The sequence below is a fragment of the Argopecten irradians genome, chromosome 7, assembly GCF_041381155.1.
Source record: "Argopecten irradians isolate NY chromosome 7, Ai_NY, whole genome shotgun sequence".
NCBI lineage: Eukaryota > Metazoa > Mollusca > Bivalvia > Pectinida > Pectinidae > Argopecten > Argopecten irradians.
The window spans coordinates 27,565,898-27,585,211 of NC_091140.1; the positions used below are offsets into that span (position 1 = coordinate 27,565,898).

At 34.4% G+C, this 19,314-nt stretch overlaps 2 protein-coding genes across 2 annotated transcripts in view; one reads left to right on the top strand and one right to left on the bottom strand.

Moving 5' to 3' along the window:
• LOC138328027 (zinc finger protein GLIS2-like) overlaps positions 1-1,985 on the bottom strand; it is a 46,434-nt gene extending 44,449 nt beyond the window's left edge. Inside the window, exon 1 of the mRNA XM_069274603.1 lies at positions 1,769-1,985. The gene's annotated coding sequence lies outside the window, so the exon portion shown is untranslated. The remainder of the gene's footprint in view (positions 1-1,768) is intronic.
• A 5,720-nt stretch (positions 1,986-7,705) lies between these two features.
• LOC138328028 (autophagy-related protein 101-like) lies at positions 7,706-15,546 on the top strand. The gene is made up of 8 exons (XM_069274606.1): positions 7,706-7,842; positions 8,131-8,167; positions 9,064-9,104; positions 9,456-9,539; positions 10,413-10,505; positions 10,923-11,037; positions 11,409-11,575; positions 12,053-15,546. The coding sequence occupies exons 1-8, from the start codon at positions 7,813-7,815 to the stop codon at positions 12,140-12,142; spliced, it is 657 nt and encodes a 218-aa protein (XP_069130707.1). The 5' UTR covers positions 7,706-7,812; the 3' UTR covers positions 12,143-15,546.
• Positions 15,547-19,314: the final 3,768 nt, after the last annotated feature.

Consider the following 19,314-nt stretch of genomic DNA (forward strand, 5'->3'; position numbering starts at 1 on the left):
TACGTCTCTGTGGAAGTTAAAGTCATTAATCAATGAAAAAGTGGATGTCATGAGAAAGCTTGCAACACGCTGTTCACCAATTTTCACTAGAGATCGACTCCATGTTGTTACGTCACGGAGGCCTAATCGCCGCCGGGACGCTCTGGAGCGGAAGGAGCAGTAATCTTGAACATTTAAATTTTACTATTGCATGTGTTTATCATATAAAAAAAAATGTTTTTGTTCATATTCTAATTAAAGATAAGAGTTGTTGATTTATTTTATTTTTTGATCACGGAAATAAAAAAGTTTATAGACGAAAATTTGGTCATGTTGCTCCATGGCAATCCAGATTTGGTTGATTAGTCGTACGTGTGAAGGTCACGTCAAAACAGCGGGTTAGCAGACTTGATTTAAACGATGTTACGGAAGACGATACAGGAACGGAATTAAGAGCTTATTTGGGATAAAATACGTTTGTTTTGTCAATAAATCTATTCTTATTTGTTGGTAGGCTTATATTATATAAGGCATGTCCTCTGTCATATTATACAGTAGGTGTTATTATTAGTTGATAACAAAACATGGCGGACGTTTTCAGTAGTCAGTAGTGAAACTATATAGTTGCCTTCAATTCAAACGATTAATCGATTAGTAATTGATTTTATCTGACCGAATTATCGAATACAAAAATAACTAATCCTTTCAGCCCTAGTGACAATGCAAGATATGTTATTCAGTACAATAAAATGAACATTTCTACCAAGTTTTTTGAAGATTGGTGCAAAAATGAAGGAATTAGAGCGATTTGAATATTCTGAAATCGGCCACTGGTCAACAATAGATCAAGTGACAGAGGTTTGCCTTGACGGGATAACGACAACGCATTGTAACATCGAAAATATTTTAAAAACGACAACAGAAGATACATTATTTTTCGTACTATAATGCATCTAACGTTATGTACAAAATTTCATTAAGATTGGAACAAAAATGAAGACTTTATAGCTGTTTTAATGTTATGAGATCGGCGGCTGGTCAGGTTTACAACCGACAACGTATCGATGGCTCACACACGCCTGTACATGCGTGTTCACGAGTGCATAGGGTCTCAAATCTAAGCCATTGTTGGGTAAACATCATTATACTCTCGACCATACTCAATACATGAGTATGTTTCCAGTCCCTACGAACGTGGACATGGTTCTACTCAGGGTCCTTTATATGTTGGTGTAGCTAATCTATATGTATTTAGGGGTTTTTTTGTGTGTGTAATTTAGCTGCGTAAATATTTTTATATTAATTCACTATTTTATTGACGGTAACTTTTCCTTTATTTTATACGTTTTATTTGAAAGGTCAACTTTTTAAATCTTTCGCTAGCACTGATCACTTGATCTATCGTTGACCAGTGGCCGATTTGGGAACATTCAAATCACTCTAATTCCTTCATTTTTGCACCAAACTTCATTAAACTTGGTAGAACTGTTTATTTTAATGTACTGAATAACATATCTTGTGTTGTCACTAACTTTTCCTTGCATTTAACGTGTTGTCGTTTGTTGTCGTTATTAAGGGCGACCGACCAAGTCATATCATAAAATGCCTATGTTGACATATGGCCATAGTCAGCCAGTTATTGGCGCCTGACCAGGCCTAGATATCATCAAATGACTCGAACGCTTCGACTTCACTTGCACCAGTGTGAAAGAAATGACCGGTTGAATTTAGGCGCAAACACGACATACACACCCAGTTATGACACAGAGATAGTCAAATTTAAACTTACCAACTTCAAGTTTGTCGTTCAAAATTTCTTCAAAAAGTTCTATTCACAGTCGATGTGCACTATCCATAGGGTCGTATTCAATGAGCATTCGTTATATGCGACCGAGCAATCTTGGTAGATCTGCTACCGGTACGTTTTTTTACGATACACAAGTGGTATTCCATTCATAAACGTTTCAACCGAGGTGACAGAAGCGTGGTAACAACCGCAATACACATGCTCAGACCCCCAACATGCCAAATAAATGACGTCATGGATATATTAACCGATGAAAAGTCTGCTTACATTGATATTCGGCTCGAAGTTGAAGCAGGGAAGTAACTCTCAATACTTTTGGCGCTAATATTGGAAAAGAGCAAGTTAAAGAAATTTAGTATGCCACAAATATAGAGCATTCAAAAACAGTTGAAAAACGCGACCCGTAAAATCAGCATTTTTTTCCAGAAACATACATTGTATATACGGTACTATATATGCATTTGCATATTGTCTATATACTTAAATTAATTCTAAACAACATAAATCAAAATTCTATGAATTGGGATTATAATCCTTTAATAATCCTAATAAATGCACTCGGCTGATTTTTCCAATATAGATTCTAGATCTCCATAAATGGATCAATTTTATGTTCTAATTGTTTACTGGCTCTGAGTTATAGGACCACTGCCTTTCCGAAACGGCTTTTAATTTTTTAAATGGGAACGTATTTCAACGAAACTGATAGTTTTGTAGAGTAGTTTACCGTTGATACTACGCTTATCATATTCTGAACAGTTCAATATTATACAAATATTTCATGGGTTACTGTGCTCTAGTTCATAATATTTAACCCGAGGTGATGGTAATCAACAAATTTGGCCTCGTGCAATATAACATTTGTTGATTACCACAATCTGATTAAAATACAGATCCTTATAACCACTCCGTTAAGTAGTGATAATAAGGATTTGTATTTTAATCAGATTGTTGATTACCATCACCGAGGAGTAAATATTATGAACTAGAGACAGTAACCATGGAATATTTGTTTTATTACATAATTACCAGTTTTATAAAACGAATACGAGGTCGACAATCACTTAACAAAATCATCAACACCGTACCGTACGGGAAAAAAAAACTAATATCCTATTGAAGATTGACGTATAGCCCACGTACGTCATGTTGTAACTCCGGTTTGGATGTCTTATTGTCTGTTTTCACATTATTAGACCTGCTTGCAGCCTTTTGATCTAATACATTCATCGTGTCCGTCCTTTACTCGGTACAGTAAACGTCTACATGACGTGCTTGATTCGAGATCTATAAATCCAGCGCGAAATTGAGCGTGAACCTTTGTGACGTCATAATAACGTAACTCACTGTTACTCGCAATTCCTCGGAAGTTTTCTACAAAACTAGACAACAACAGCGAGGTGTTCCTAAAGCCGTGCAATATAACATCTCGAACCGTGCAATATAACGTTTCCATGGAAGCGTGCAATATAACTTCGAACCGTGCAATATAACAAGGTTTTATTGAACGGTCGGTGTAATAGTTGAAAATTATTACATAATTTGTTTACACCAATCTATATATGAAGAAATATAATATTTTCAACTATTACACCGACCGTTCAATAAAACCTTGTTATATTGCACGGTTCGAAGTTATATTGCACGCTCCCATGGAAACGTTATATTGCACGGTTCGAGATGTTATATTGCACGGCTTTAGGAACACCTCGCTGTTGTTGTCTAGTTTTGTAGAAAACCTCCGAGGAATCGCGCGTAACAGTGAGTTACGTTATTATGACGTCACAAAGGTTCACGTTCAATTTCGCGCTAGCTTTATCTCGAAACAAGCACGTCATGTAGACGTTTATCGAGTAGAGGACGGACACGGCGAATGTATTAGATCAAAAGGCTGCATGCAGGTCTAATATTGTTAAAGAAGACAATAAGACATCTAAACCGGAGTTACAACGTGACGTACGTGGTTTATACGTCAATCTTCAATAGGTTTTGAAGCTTTTCTGTACGGTACGGTGCTGATGATTTTGTTAAGTGATTGTCGTATTCATTTTATAATAATATTCAACTGAAAAACTGGTGATTATGTAATAAAACAAATATTTTATGGGTTACTGTGCTCTAGTTCATAATATTTACCCCTCGGTGATGGTAATCAACAAATATTATATTGCACTCGGCCTTCGGCCTCGTGCAATATAACATTTGTTGATTACCACCACCTCGGGTTAAATATTATGAACTAGAGCACAGTAGGCCATGAAATATTTGTATAATATTATATTTCTTCATATATAGATTGGTGTAAACAAATTATGTAATAAAAAAATATATTTATGTTTCTGGTTCACGCGGTGATTAATTTTAATATATCCACTATCTAGTTAATTAATGTACATCCATAATGGTGCATTGATTCGTGAACATGAGACCTGTAACTCTATAGATTCTGGGATATTACTCATAATAATAATCATTTATACATTTAAAGGCCATTACCTTTCCGAAAGGTCTTCCAATCTTTAAAATGGGAATGTAAAACAAGATTGATAATCAGTTGTAGAGTCGCAGAAGTTATTATAGAGCTAACCGTTGATGCTACACTTACCATCACCTTCCAGACACTTTGATTAAAATTAATTAAATGTTAATTTGAATGTTAAATGTTCTCGCGTTGTTACCGATCGTTTATAGCTCACTGTCGTAAATTTACGCCAAAAAGTGACGCGATATTGCATATTGTGACGTAATAATATTTATGACGTCATGTACATTGTACGTTAAATATAGTGGAAGAAAAGAAAGAAGATGGCGTTGGTCATATTTTAGTCCTCCTCCGCATATACACATTTGTGGTGCCGTGACCAGGATGTGTATATGCGGAGGAGGACCTATTTGGCGTACATTTACGACATTAACTTTCACTAAGCCATACGACAAACAGCCGTTATAGTTCACTTTCACTAGGCCAGACGACAAACAGCGATATGAATCGGACATCTTGCTAGGTGTTGTTAACTCATATTAGGCCATCGATATACAAGAATGTATATTTTCTTATGTTATTATTGCTTTTAAAAAAACTTTGAATTGTTATTTCGGAAAGAATGTAGTCTTTTAAAGGCCCACTACCTTTTCGAAACGACTTTTAACTTTTCTAAATGGGAATGTAAAACGAGATCGATAATTTTGTAGAATCGCAAAAGTTAAAAACTTACCGATAATACTACAGCTATCATTACCTTCTGAACAACTTGATTAAATACATAAAATTGTAATTTTCCTGACGCGGGTCGTCTTTTTTGTTCCCGCCGTCGCCCTAAACACTGCGCGGTAGCTATATAGTTGACTATTATTGCTCATGCAGACGGCAAAACAGCGAAATATGACTCTCCACTGTTAGCATACATTGTATTACGTAAGAAATCCTGCATATGTTTAGTGTTGTAACCTCATCTTAGGCTATCGTTATACATTTTCCGATGTTATTAATGTTTTTAAGAAACCTTTACATTCTGCTCCGAAAAGGTATTGAGCCTTTAAATTTGATTGATAGCCTGAGATTAGGTTACAACTCCAAACATATGCAAGATTTATTTTCCTGTGTGATATATGCGGAGTTTGCCGTCTGGCACAGTGAAAGTCAACTAAAGCGCAGTATTAAGGACGACGGCGGGACACATAAGACGACCCGCGTTATGAAAATTGATATCTTATTTATCTTAAAAATGCTTCAACGCCGACAGAGCATAAATGATACTCATCATTTGAACAATGATTTATGTTTAATCGTATATATGTGTCTAAATAACACAAAAAATAATTAAGTTTTCCTCTAGTCCATGCGCAACCAATACTTCATTTTATAATAGGACATAGTGCCACAATATCGGGATGCAATTAATTATTTTTGATATTCTTATCTTTGGGTAAAATTAGAAGCTCAAACTTTCCAATGGTGGTAATGGTGTAAAGTAAGTATCTTTGGTAACTGAAGAAAAATACTTATTTGTCTGCTCTTGTTTTTGATAGAGAAAAAATATCATTTGTCAGCGGTGGAACATCTTTAATTAAATTGTTCAGAAGGTGATGATAAATGAAGAATTAACGGTAAGTTAATAACTTTTGCGACTCTACTAAATTATTGATATCGTTTTACATTCCCATTCTTTAAAAATTAAAAGCTGTTTCGGAAAGGTAGTGGACCTTTAATTGTAAGAGCCATTGGAGTACATATTGTGGCACTGTTGACAGATATGTAGGTGGTGTCTGTTCCGGTACTTTTTTTACATCGGCCATATATATATACATTATCATCAATACTCCAGAGGTTACTATTACTGACTTTTATATCCCCTTGATTAAAATCTTACCACTGCATATCGTTTTACTTATATTCGCATATTAGTTTACTTTTTATCCGCAAACCACTTTCCTACACGCAAACATCACACCTTAGTTTACAAACGTATATTTATGATATTTTGAGCTCTTATGAAGACTAGCTGAATACAGTTTTACTGTTCCTACATACACGATAATTAGCAAAAGACTGTTCACCAGTAACATTCGTGAAGGTAAATTTATTTTTCATTATGTAACATAAAAAAACCAATCATACAACATTGTACTAGATCTTGAGGGAACACATGCATGGTTTATAAAGTAATTGAATAGGAATAATGTTCATAGTTAGTGACGTCCACATCCTCGTTACCTGTCAGGAGTATTGTATCATCCGCAACGCACATTATACAACCCTACATTATTTACCGACGGCCATCCGAAACGCACTTTATCCATCCACTTTCACTTTACACTAATGATCAGCGTGTAACCAAATTATACGTACTTATATAGGAAATAATCTTCTCAATCAGTTCATAAATTGTGGTAGAATTTTCCGTTGAGCATATTTTAGCAAAATGTGCCACGGCCATGTTGATGAGAACTCATGACTTGAGGCCTTATTCCACCCTGATTACATTGGTTGGATATATGTCACACCACGCAATGTTAAAAAAATATCTCGTCGTGTTAACCTCTAACATTGTTGGAGTAGTTAATGGGCAACTTTTCAAGTCCTTGTGATTACGGCATGATTAGTAAAAACAAAGAAGGAAATAATACGATGTCACAAAAGTTATTGTGAAAATGATACATAAAATTATGTCGCGAAATATCACGAGCTCGAGGGGATACATGTTTGTGCAAAATATCAATCACTGAAAAATGAAATCTTAAAAAATAAAGAAATACATAATTAAAATTAGCAATGAGGACTTGCATTAATAACATATCTGTGATTATATTAAAGGATATACTTATCATTTTAAATAATAAGTGTTTTTCTAAGATGCTCCCCCACCGACAGAGCATATATGATGCCCATCATTTGAACAATACCTGATGAATGCTCGTGTTTATATGTGTCTAACTAACACAAAACGCATATGAAATAAATCGTTTTACTTTCGATGCATGCTCAATTAAGTACTTAATTTCATATAGGACATAGCGCGACGAAATTTTTTCGAGTGCAATTAATTATTTTTTAATCTTTCTATCTTGAAGTAAAATTAGAAACTTTTTTTTCAAAGGTGGTAATGTTGTAAAGCAAGGAACTTGTGTAACTGAAGGAGCATCTTTAATGTTTTGCGGTAAGATTTTCCTTTGAGAAATGACACTGGATTCCCATGACCCTGTGATTGGAGCACCTGACATGTAAAGGGGGATAACTCGATTGTCAAAAAAATAATTTTAATGTCGTAAACAAATGTCAAAATATCAAAATTAAATGAGCTTTTAGAATGTTCAAAGTCATCAAACATACATTTTTTTGTGCTTCAGTTGTTCTCATCAATACATAATTCTGAATACTTTTTATTTGCTTTCAGATTTTCCATCTTTTACAGCAAACAAAAACGACTAGTTTCCGGTCGACATTTTGTTATAAATGATAAAAATAGAGATTTCTTTGCTTATATTTCATCATGTTTCATATAAAAAGGGTTCAATGATACTGAAAAATGAATGCGAGAAGTCAAGTGTTTGAGCTTGTAAGTATATTTATATGATTGAATACTTTAAAATGATACATTTTCAAACATATTTCGCATGCAAGGGACGTCTGTCATTGTTCATTGTGGTTGACAGGATCATGATCTTGATCGCTGTAACTGCGTGATAACTTAGAAGTTTTCAAAAACGACATTTTAAAGATAATAAATTGTTTTTGCTGATTATCAAGAGCAAAAAATCAACATTTTCTATACTGCATCAACGGTGATCATTATTGTATACTAGATCTAGTTTTTCATAGGAATAATGTTATATTCTTTCTACAGTCTGTGGAAGGGAGACAGATTGAGGAAGTTGTCAGCAGTAAGTATAGCTGGTATCCGTGTGTAGTTCTGTCTAAAAGTGCACAGAAAATAATTAAATAAATTTATTCATGTAAATTAACTGTATGTCATTGTCTTTTTTGGTCAAAGCCTAACTTCTACTCGTAGAATATAACTTCCGGACATGATCGATTTGTAGCTCTATTACCTCTGGAAGCTCTTCCATCTTTGTGGTTAAAGATCTTCTGAGAAGACTTCTCTTCTTAGAAGACCGCAAATACAACTTGTTGAGCTCTGTATAATGGGAATAATTCACGTATCATGTGATACCAATTACGTTACTTTTGTTCAGGACTTTTGTTTCTATTGGTGATGGCAGCTATATATGATGTCAAAAGATGTTATTCCGCACTTATGTCATTTTAGTTGGAATATTACAAACAGTTACGCTCCATGATCACCACTAGAGATACATAGTCCCGCACAAACATTATCCGTTATCACGTGGTATGTGAAATAGTCCCATTATAAACATATCTATACAGTAATGAATTTCATTTGAAATAATCATGATTTATATTATTTATCCCAGAATCCATGCCAGAGATCCTCTTTATTGATGTATATTATATAGGCAGTGGATATGTATAGTGTATTTAACTTATTGATATAATTTATAATTAACTGCAGAAAATTTAACACTGTAAATTGACCCAAAACAAAATTATATTTTATAATTTTCCGCATTTTTAGTTGTAGAAAATAAAAATGATACATTATTGAAAACACCTTTAATTAATAGTTGATTGCTTTGATTTGATTGTAAAGTAAAAACGTATGCCATCATGTCTCGAAAGTTCTCTATGTATAACAAACATTACAATATACATGTATATAAGTACCATGCAATATGCAATAAAGTTGTTTTCATTATAGGTGTATTTCATACCCTACTTCTCCACAGAACATTGGGCAAGGTAACTATATCAACTGTACTGTTTTACAATCTAATCTGTTCCAATCTGTAAAACTAATAAATGATAAATGTGAAAATCAGCAACATTGAGATGTTTATGATTACACTGCATACTCGAATCCTCGTTACTCCAGGGGTTACTATGACTGACGTTATATCCATCCCAGGAGTGGACTATCTCATAGTATAAATAAGCATAATACATCCAACTCTCGCTTCATGTTGAAGTTCTTTCTTTCTGATTTTCTGCCAATTCACAATTACTGACACTATACAAATTTCCAGATCTGGGTATTCTTGACAGAATATGATGTTGATTCAAATCACCAAAAAGATGCGTTTTATTTTTCAGTTCCATTACAAACAGGAAGGCAGTTATTCTATAGGTACAGTGGGCATTGTTGATGTTGACTGCGACTTCCTTGACTTCAGTTATGTAAGTTATAATTACGATATAAACTGTAACTTATGCACCAAGGATACTACACAAAACACCACCAGTCTCTCCGAGAGTTCATTGCAGTCCCCTCATTTTACCAATGAAAATGGATCAGGGGAATTAAAATTTTTTGAATGTTTTGGACGCATAATAAATTCTTTCAGATGTGTCAATCAAAGTTTCCTATTGTGTCATTTGCCTAGCTATAAACAGCTGCAAGTTATGACAGAATATAATTTGATTATTCAATATATTAAACCAAACGATATGGATTATTTAGTTGATATATATATATTAGATTTACTTTAAAGTATAAATAGTCACAATTTGCGTATGACATCTGCCACTTCAAAAACAATCACTATGACATATCTAAAAGGGACCACATGTACTAAACAATCTGTGACCCAATGAAGATCAACAAACAGCCAGTCTGTGAGCATTCACAGTGTGGCAAATGAAGTACTGCAATGAACCCTGAGAGAGATTGCATATTACCAGTAAACTATTAATATATTCTTTATCTAATGATGTAGATGTACCGTTTGGATTAACTTATTTTATACAAAGCATTATACTAGGAGTGGTATATTAGAACATTGTAATTCTTACACTTAGTCTATTTGGTTTAATGTCCAATCAGCAGCAAGGGTATTTTTTAGGTTGAGGAGTTAGAGGAAAGCCAGAGTACCTGGAGAAAAACCACTAATCTGTGGTCAGTACCTGACAACTGTCTCACATGGGATTCAAACTTGTAACCCAGAGTCAGAGTGCTTGTTATAATATGTCAAGAAATCTTACCCACTCAGCTACTGCAGCCCCTAACCTATTTGTATACCGTATGTGTAACGTTTTGTCTACCATAAATAGGTACGAGCAGCATCGGATGACCTTGACTCGTCCATACAGAAGGAGATTGGAGTATTCCGGGATACTCTGAGGGAAGGACCAGGATGTGGCCAGGTAAGCCACTCATACATGTGACTTAATTTATATAATTATATGTTTAATATACTTTCACTTTTATGATCATTTATAAAGCAATTAGTAAGTAAGAATCAAAACCATGAGACTCCAAGGCTTTTGCTAGAAGAATCAATAGTAAAATGGCCAGAAGTCAAGTTATTATTTTCTGGAAGTTTAAAAAAGTGAAATACAGTTAAAAAGATGTTTCTTTTATATCAAGTGTCAAAACTAAATTCAACATGTCTAAAACCTATACATTTTACTCTCAATTGCAAGAGTTTATACAATTTCTTATTTCTCCTGTTCAAGATCATAGAAGAAAACCGTTTGTAAAATATATATATTCATGGACATTATGAACATAAAATTTGACTATCCTCTAGGTTTCATCAGGAATGCCCTTCCTTTTTTCAGATCTCCCTCGAGTTTTACCAGAAGAAGCGAGCACGGTGGCCATTCATGGCTGAGTGTATTCCATGGGAAGTGTGGACGATTAAACTGGAGACTTTGACTTTAGCCAATGAGAATGGTAAGTATTTTCTCTTGGAGAAAAAATTTCAGTACATGTTATGAAAAATACTTTCATTGGAAAATGGAAAAAAACTTAAATTGTGTGATACGAAATGAAATGAAGTCAAATCCTTGTTAACTATAAGTCGATGGGAGCAGAAGGAACAGTTATCGGAGTGTTCAAGTTAAACATATTCCTTTGGTATGTCAAGTTTTGTGGGGGATAAAATAATTACCTAGAATTAATTATCATAATGTACTAGTATGTCTTTGAATTATAGGAGCTAAGTTAATAAAGTTCAACTGTATCTCAATTTCTCATTATTTCTGGAATTTTTCATGAACTATGCATGTAGAGTGATATGAAGATGGGTTCTATCACCATTACAGAAAGGCAGGTCTGCAGAGAAAAGTTGGGTGAGATTCTCGCTGAGAAGGTGATGCATGTAGCAGAAGCTATGAATCGCCATGAATATGTCCCCAAGATGCCAAACCAGTCTGAACTTGACCTTATATTTGATACAAGTTACAGGGACGTCCAGCCCTATCTGTTCAAGGTAGGTTACTGTTGTTCACCCAGACCATCACCGAAAATATCTCATCTAAAAAACAACAAACAAACAAACAAACAAAAAACAACTTAAAGCATGCATGATTTCTAGGACTAAGATTTGTGAATCGATACATAGAGTAAACTTTAGTCCATGCTCAAGTTTTACTTCCCACAAACAGCCAATAAGTAAATTATGTAATTATAAGGTTGCTGATGAAATGCCATGAGAAAATTCAACAACTTACAATTATTATCCGGCAACTTCTCCTTTGGGTTTTCAATCTGGCAACCCAGAGGTGGGTGTGGCTAGTGATGGAATGTCTCCTATTGGTAACTACTTAATCTCTGTGGCTCCTTATATAGTACCCAGTACAATGAATAACAAATAGTTGATTGAGTTTATTGGTCCAGGATAGAATTCCTAGATTTTTATGTGTTATACTGTAGGTGTCAACTAAAATGTGTTACACTTTAATTGTAGATTTCCCACCAGACAACAGGACCAATCCCTACCTCTGTAGGAACTACGATGAGGAAACTCCTGAAAGACACTCTTGCACTTGACTTATGATGAATGCCTATACCTTAGGTATCTGTATATATATCACACCAGCTGGCTGCTGTCGTAGCTTTGTCAGCAGATGCTAATCTTTGACTGTGTTTGTCATCAGACTCATCTTTAAAAACTGTGGTCCGGGGTCCAGAAGGTCAGTTTTAGATAAAACTGATCTAGTAATGTCAGCATTTGCACTGTCCATCTTGTATTGTCATCTTCAGAGTAAAGTGACAGGGCTTTATTACATCATCCAAAGAAGAGTGGCAGTTGTCTAATATAGCATGGACTAAGAGAACTAAAGTGGGGTCTTCATAGAGGATGTAAAGCAGGGTTGTCTGACATGACTACATATACATTATGTACAGTGTATGATGCAGTGATGGAGCAGCTGACTGTTTTACTACATTGTACCTTGTGTTTATGAGTGATCGTCTGTTGAAGACAGTGTATTTTATTAAGCAGAGGATTGTCTTTCTATCTAGGGTACCTTGACTGTAATCCACCAAGTAGCTGTGCAATGATGGACTGGGATACCTTGACTGTAATCCACCAAGTATATGTAGCTGTACAATGATGGACTGTGGTACCTTGACTGTAATCCACCAAGTAGCTGTGCAATGATGGACTGGGATACCTTGACTGTAATCCACCAAGTATATGTAGCTGTACAATGATGGACTGTGGTACCTTGACTGTAATCCACCAAGTAGCTGTGCAATGATGGACTGGGATACCTTGACTGTAATCCACCAAGTATATGTAGCTGTACAATGATGGACTGTGGTACCTTGACTGTAATCCACCAAGTAGCTGTGCAATGATGGACTGGGATACCTTGACTGTAATCCACCAAGTATATGTAGCTGTACAATGATGGACTGGGGTACCTTGACTGTAATCCACCAAGTATATGTAGCTGTGCAATGATGGACTGGGATACCTTGACTGTAATCCACCAAGTATATGTAGCTGTACAATGATGGACTGGGGTACCTTGACTGTAATCCACCAAGTATATGTAGCTGTACAATGATGGACTGGGATACCTTGACTGTAATCCACCAAGTATATGTAGCTGTACAATGATGGACTGGGATACCTTGACTGTAATCCACCAAGTATATGTAGCTGTACAATGATAGACTGGGGTACCTTGACTGTAATCCACCAAGTATACGTAGCTGTACAGTGATGGACAGGGATACATTGACTGTAATCCACCAAGTATACATAGCTGTACAATGATGGACTGGGGTACCTTGACTGTAATCCACCAAGTATATGTAGCTGTACAATGATAGACTGGGGTACCTTGACTGTAATCCACCAAGTATATGTAGCTGTACAATGATGGACTGGGATACATTGACTGTAATCCACCAAGTATACATAGCTGTACAATGATGGACTGGGGTACCTTGACTGTAATCCACCAAGTATATGTAGCTGTACAATGATAGACTGGGGTACCTTGACTGTAATCCACCAAGTATACATAGCTGTACAATGATGGACTGGGATACCTTGACTGTAATCCACCAAGTATACATAGCTGTACAATGATGGACTGGGGTACCTTGACTGTAATCCACCAAGTATACGTAGCTGTACAATGATGGACTGGGATACCTTGACTGTGATCCACCAAGTATACATAGCTGTACAATGATGGACTGGGGTACCTTGACTGTAATCCACCAAGTATACGTAGCGGTACAATAATGGAAGGTTGCTACTTCAGCTTTGTAATCGAGTCATGAGACTTTCAGATGGAAAAATCTTTAGTTGATTGTATATTTTTAGTTGCAAAGAAAATGTATACAAAACAATTGCTTTGCTTTAATTGATGGTCAGTACAATTTACCTATAACTTACATGAAACATGTTACATACCAATAGATATTTTGTACGCTATACTTATCAGCGATAGAACTCATGACATCAGTTTTCATTTACTTGTGACATCAGTTTTCATTTCCATGACAATAACCAGAAAAATAAGAACTTCACACAATCATCCCTTACACATTACAAACATATGCTTCCTCCAAGGTGAAGGTATTTACTTTCCTTATTTTGTATTTTTTGACAATAAATGTGTATTACCGGTAAATACTATTGGAGTGTGGGGCTGGAGATCTTAGTAAGATAATGGTGAAGATAATGGTGAATTTTTGTTTGATTTGTAATTCATATTGAGAGAAGGTTGATATACATGTACCTGTGTTCATTTAGCCAAATGACAAAGTTCAAGTGTAATGGATATATTTTTCAGTAGTAATAAGATTTCAGTAAAAAAACAAGGCCAGAAATGCGTTGCTGAAAAATGTTTTGTGACAGAAATATTCACGTTTCTATGAAAGACTACATGTACATGCATCAATGGATGAAAAAGTCAGGAAGACAATTCTTCAAGTAAAGAAAATTAACGTTCTGGAAAGCATATATATACATGTATAGTGTAAACATTTAGAGGAAAAATACCTGAAAAATGTTTCTGCTAGATTATCTTTCCATTCAGTATATGGTTCATGTACATAACTAGCCGTGGCTACCTTCCATTGCTGCTGTGCCAGATTGTCATTTTTTGGCTGTTATGTTTCTGTTTGTGCTATAAGGCACAACAAATGTGTTTGTAGTGTAAGCTAGCTCGGTCTCGGTGAAGATTCTTGTAGGTGATGAGAGTAAAGTTTGATTTCTGTGTAACTCAATCATGTTTTTATCTTTGAAATGGTGAGGTATATGTTCAAAACTAATAATGCTGTTTGAGAGTTGTAACTACACAGTAATATTACATCATGATCAATGAAATACAACTGCACTTTGGTTTTCTATATTTGATTCAGGTCTACAGCAATATTTTTTCACTTAGAAAGTCCAGCACCAGTTAGAACAGGCATACCAGTAGTAAATAATAATATTTATAACTAAAAAATAGATCAATTTAGACTCAGTGTTGTAACAGACAATCTGTAATAGACTTTATACTAGGTAATAAGGTATATATACTAGCTATACAGGCCGACGTCTATTGTACAACAGATATTGATTTTAAATTAAGTCTTGTTTGGTGCTATTCAGAATTAAACACTTTTTTTCTTACCAAAATACAATACAAGTAAGATGTTAGGAGAAAATATTATACTGTGTGCGACAAATGTACACCTGAATGATGTTGACTGTGAATATGTGAGTGTTTTATGTATGGTTAAAGAGGAATAAAAAAGTTGATTATCTATACCATGTACATAACATACTAGTCAGTGTGTAGCTCTGATACTTGTTTCAAATTTGTGTGAAACTTGTACATTGTATAAGCTACCCCTGGTAGAGATACGCTGAGATATTTTTAATGTACATCAATGTATTTGGTTGTTGAGTAATAAATGCAAAATAAAATCACCTGAATTAATTTTAAAGTGGTGTCTATTTTTATATGAGAATTATTTCTTTTATACCTTATAGATGCTCCACCGCCGACAGAGCATAAATGATATTCATTATTTGAACAATAATTAGTTTATTATCGTGTGTATATATGCCTAATTAACACAAACAATAACATAAAATTATTTATTTTGCCGTTGGTGCATGCACAATCAGTACTTCATTCCATATAGGATATAGTGCAACAGATTTTTTTTGGGATGCAATTAATTGTTTTTCATATTTTTAACTTGTAGTAAAATTAGAAGCTCAAACTTTTCAATGTTGGTATTGGTGTAAAGTAAGTAACTTTTGTAACTGAAGAAAAATACTAAATCGTCTACTCCTGTTTTTGATAGTGAAAAAACACCATTTGTCTGCGGTGGAGCATCTTTAAAGTTTAGATATGTTAACAATGATTGTATTAATATAAGGTCAAAAGTGACAGTAAAAATAAAGGATAGGAGACACAGCAAATCTGCTGTTCTAACAAATCTGTTGTTCTAATAAATCTGTAGTTTTAACAAATCTGCTGTTCTAATAAATCTGTTGTTTTAACAAATCTGCTGTTCTAATAAATCTGTTGTTTTAACAAATCTGCTGTTCTAACAAATCTGCTGTTCTAACAAGTTTGCTGTTCTAACAAATTTGCTGTTCTAACAAATCTACTGTTCTACAAATCTGCAGTTCTAACAAATTTGCTGTTCTAACAAATCTGTTGTTTTAACAAATTTGCTGTTCTAACAAATCTGCTGTTCTAACAAATTTGCTGTTCTAATAAAGCTGCTGTTCTCGCAAATCTGCTGTTCAAACAAATCTGCTGTTCTAACAAATCTGCTGTTCTAACAAATTTGCTGTTCTAACAAATCTGTTGTTCTAACAAATCTGCTGTTCTAACAAATTTGCTGTCCTAACAAATCTGCTGTTAAAACAAATCTAGTCTAGATCTGCTGTTCTAACAAATCTGCTGTTCTAACAAATTTGATGTTCTAACAAATCTGCTGTTCTAACAAATTTGCTGTTCTGATAAATCTGCTGTTCTAACAAATCTGCTGTTCAAACAAATCTGTTGTTCTAACAAATCTGCTGTTCTAACAAATCTGCTGTTCTAACAAATCTGCAATGGACATTTAAGGACATGTGATCAAGCTTTTACAAGACAAACCACTGACTTCAGAAAGGATAGTAACAGGCATTCTAGCCTCAAACCTGCCATCCAGTCGTCTGCTATGTTCACGCTACTGACAGAGTAAAATGAAGGGAAGTAACTCTAATCAGGATGAGGGGAAATGGACATGTGTAACAACACCCAAGATCAGGCGTGCTAGTGATTTAATATAAATACATGTATTGGCCAATGGGCACCCTAAACATTTTGAGTAGACATCACACTCCTTATACATACGACACACGTAATAGATTCTGCTGCAAGTACGGTAGATTGAAAGCATTTCAGCTAAATTATGAGGTGAGTAAACCTTCAGACTCGTCTGGTCTTGTACCAATTACATTAAATTCACTGAAAGTTATCGAATTCTTCATGCTTGATTTTAGGAAGCTACCAATGACATTAAATTTAAATGGTTGATGCTAAGCAATATCACCAAGTGTATCCTCGATATACTCGAAGGGTTACTTCCACAGTCGTTATATCCACCTCTGGACTATCTCATAGAAAATTTTAAGGCAGTTCAGGAGAGAAAAATTGACCAATCACAGGTCAGAAGAAGAATACAGAGAGAGTGGCGCTTAACTTCAAAGACACACAGTCATTCACAGTGTACCATTATTCAATTATTTTGATGCACATCAAATGACCAAACTACATGCTCAAATAGAGACGTCAATTTTACTATGAGATAGTGTAGGGGTGGATATAACAACAGTGAATGTAACCCCTGGATACACTGAGTGAAGCACAAACAGAACTTGCTTACACTGTTCATGTTATATAGAGTTGAAGGCAAACCAAAATCCTCACTAGCTTATGGTGATCGAGATAACTCAACAATCTATTGTGGCACACACATTGATGAGCAGATTGGGAAAATTCAACAGAAAAAAAATGTCATAATTTAACCTCTGTAAAGTTTTATTGGAATATAACATGTGAATATGCCATACAAAACATATATGATTTCATTCTGTATTGGTATAAAGTCACGATATAAATTTTAATATTGTAACGTGTACTTTTGTGGAATGTTTTAACATGCATAATATAATTCTACATGTAAACATCAGTAAGTCAACATTGCATAAGGATATTCAAAGCCATAGTTACTTTATATAGCAAGTCATTACATGTTATAGTTGTACAGTACTCCTAATCCAGTTTTAATTACATTCATTTACTACACAAGTTATTCTCTATCCAATCCCATTACACATAATTATCTCCCCTTAATTTTTGTGATTAAAGCGTTTCGTGCATTACAAACGAGAGTATGAGAAATTTACAGATTTGTATCAATTAGATAGAACAGTAGATGACAGAATGAAGATTTCTTTAAACAATGACTAATTTATCAAATACTTACAAATAGAACCCTGAAATTCCGAAACATAGAATTCACTTCTGTATATCATAGGAGAAACATATAGACAGATTGGATAGAATTCAAATGATTATGTATATATGTCAGGAAAATAACATTCATATAGATGGTGATGAAGAGGAACATGTTGTGAATTCATCAATGGTAACAATAGAATTGTGTTAGGACTGAATATTAATTGATACTGAGTTTGTTTTTTTATATCAATTTCAACAAAATTTTATTTCAATTAAAAAGAAAAGGGATTGAACACAATGCCTATATAAGTTCTCTCCCTTTTTTGATATCCATGGTAACGTCATCCTCGATTTCTATGGGTTGTGGTCAGTTGTGTTCCTTATGCAGATCGTAAGTGATTGTAATCCCTGGCAATCAAGGATGTGGTAACATTTACGACTCCATGATCTAAGTGAGGACAAACTGCATACAGGTTACGTGTCTATTTTGTTACACACGGGGCCAACAACCACTACTGTATGTATAATTAAGTTGGTTTTTACACCTTGGGTCAACAAACACTACTGCATGTATAATTAAGTTGAAAGAAATTTAGAAATTCTTCGAGTCATAAACAAGACAACCATTTTGAGCTTTCAGTGTAAACAAATTCTTTGTTCTATTCTCTATCAGTTGAACGGCTTCAGAGATATTTTTTGTCAATCTAAATTGACATTCACTGGTAAATTGTTACTATCATTATTGCAATTCACTTTTCTCCTCTTAAAATTAACAGCATACTTGTATCCTTCATCAGGACGTAGGATTTCAGACAATGGTCTTTCTTTTTTTAATTACATCATTACACTAAGTCTTTAGGTATTAAACTTGATTATAAAGGTGTACACAATTATGAATTGGAAAAAGTATTGTTAAATTGTGCAAAATATACACAATGATTTCAAAACCTAGCATTTCATTGATCATTATTTATTTGTATATTTGAATCTATCAGAAATAAAAGTTTGCTCAGATCAGGTTTTCAGGTTATAAAAATATTGGTATAGGTACAATTATATAGGTACATTTTGGTGAATAATTCCTTTCGATAAGACAAACCACAAAACCACTGTACAACAGTGCAGCACTAATGTTCTGTTTGGTAGTGGTACTGTCCATACTCAGGAGTCAACTGTTTATTGTAGTGATAAAGTGTTACTGTAACAGTATATATAATGAACAAAAATGTTAATACCCGAACTTTAC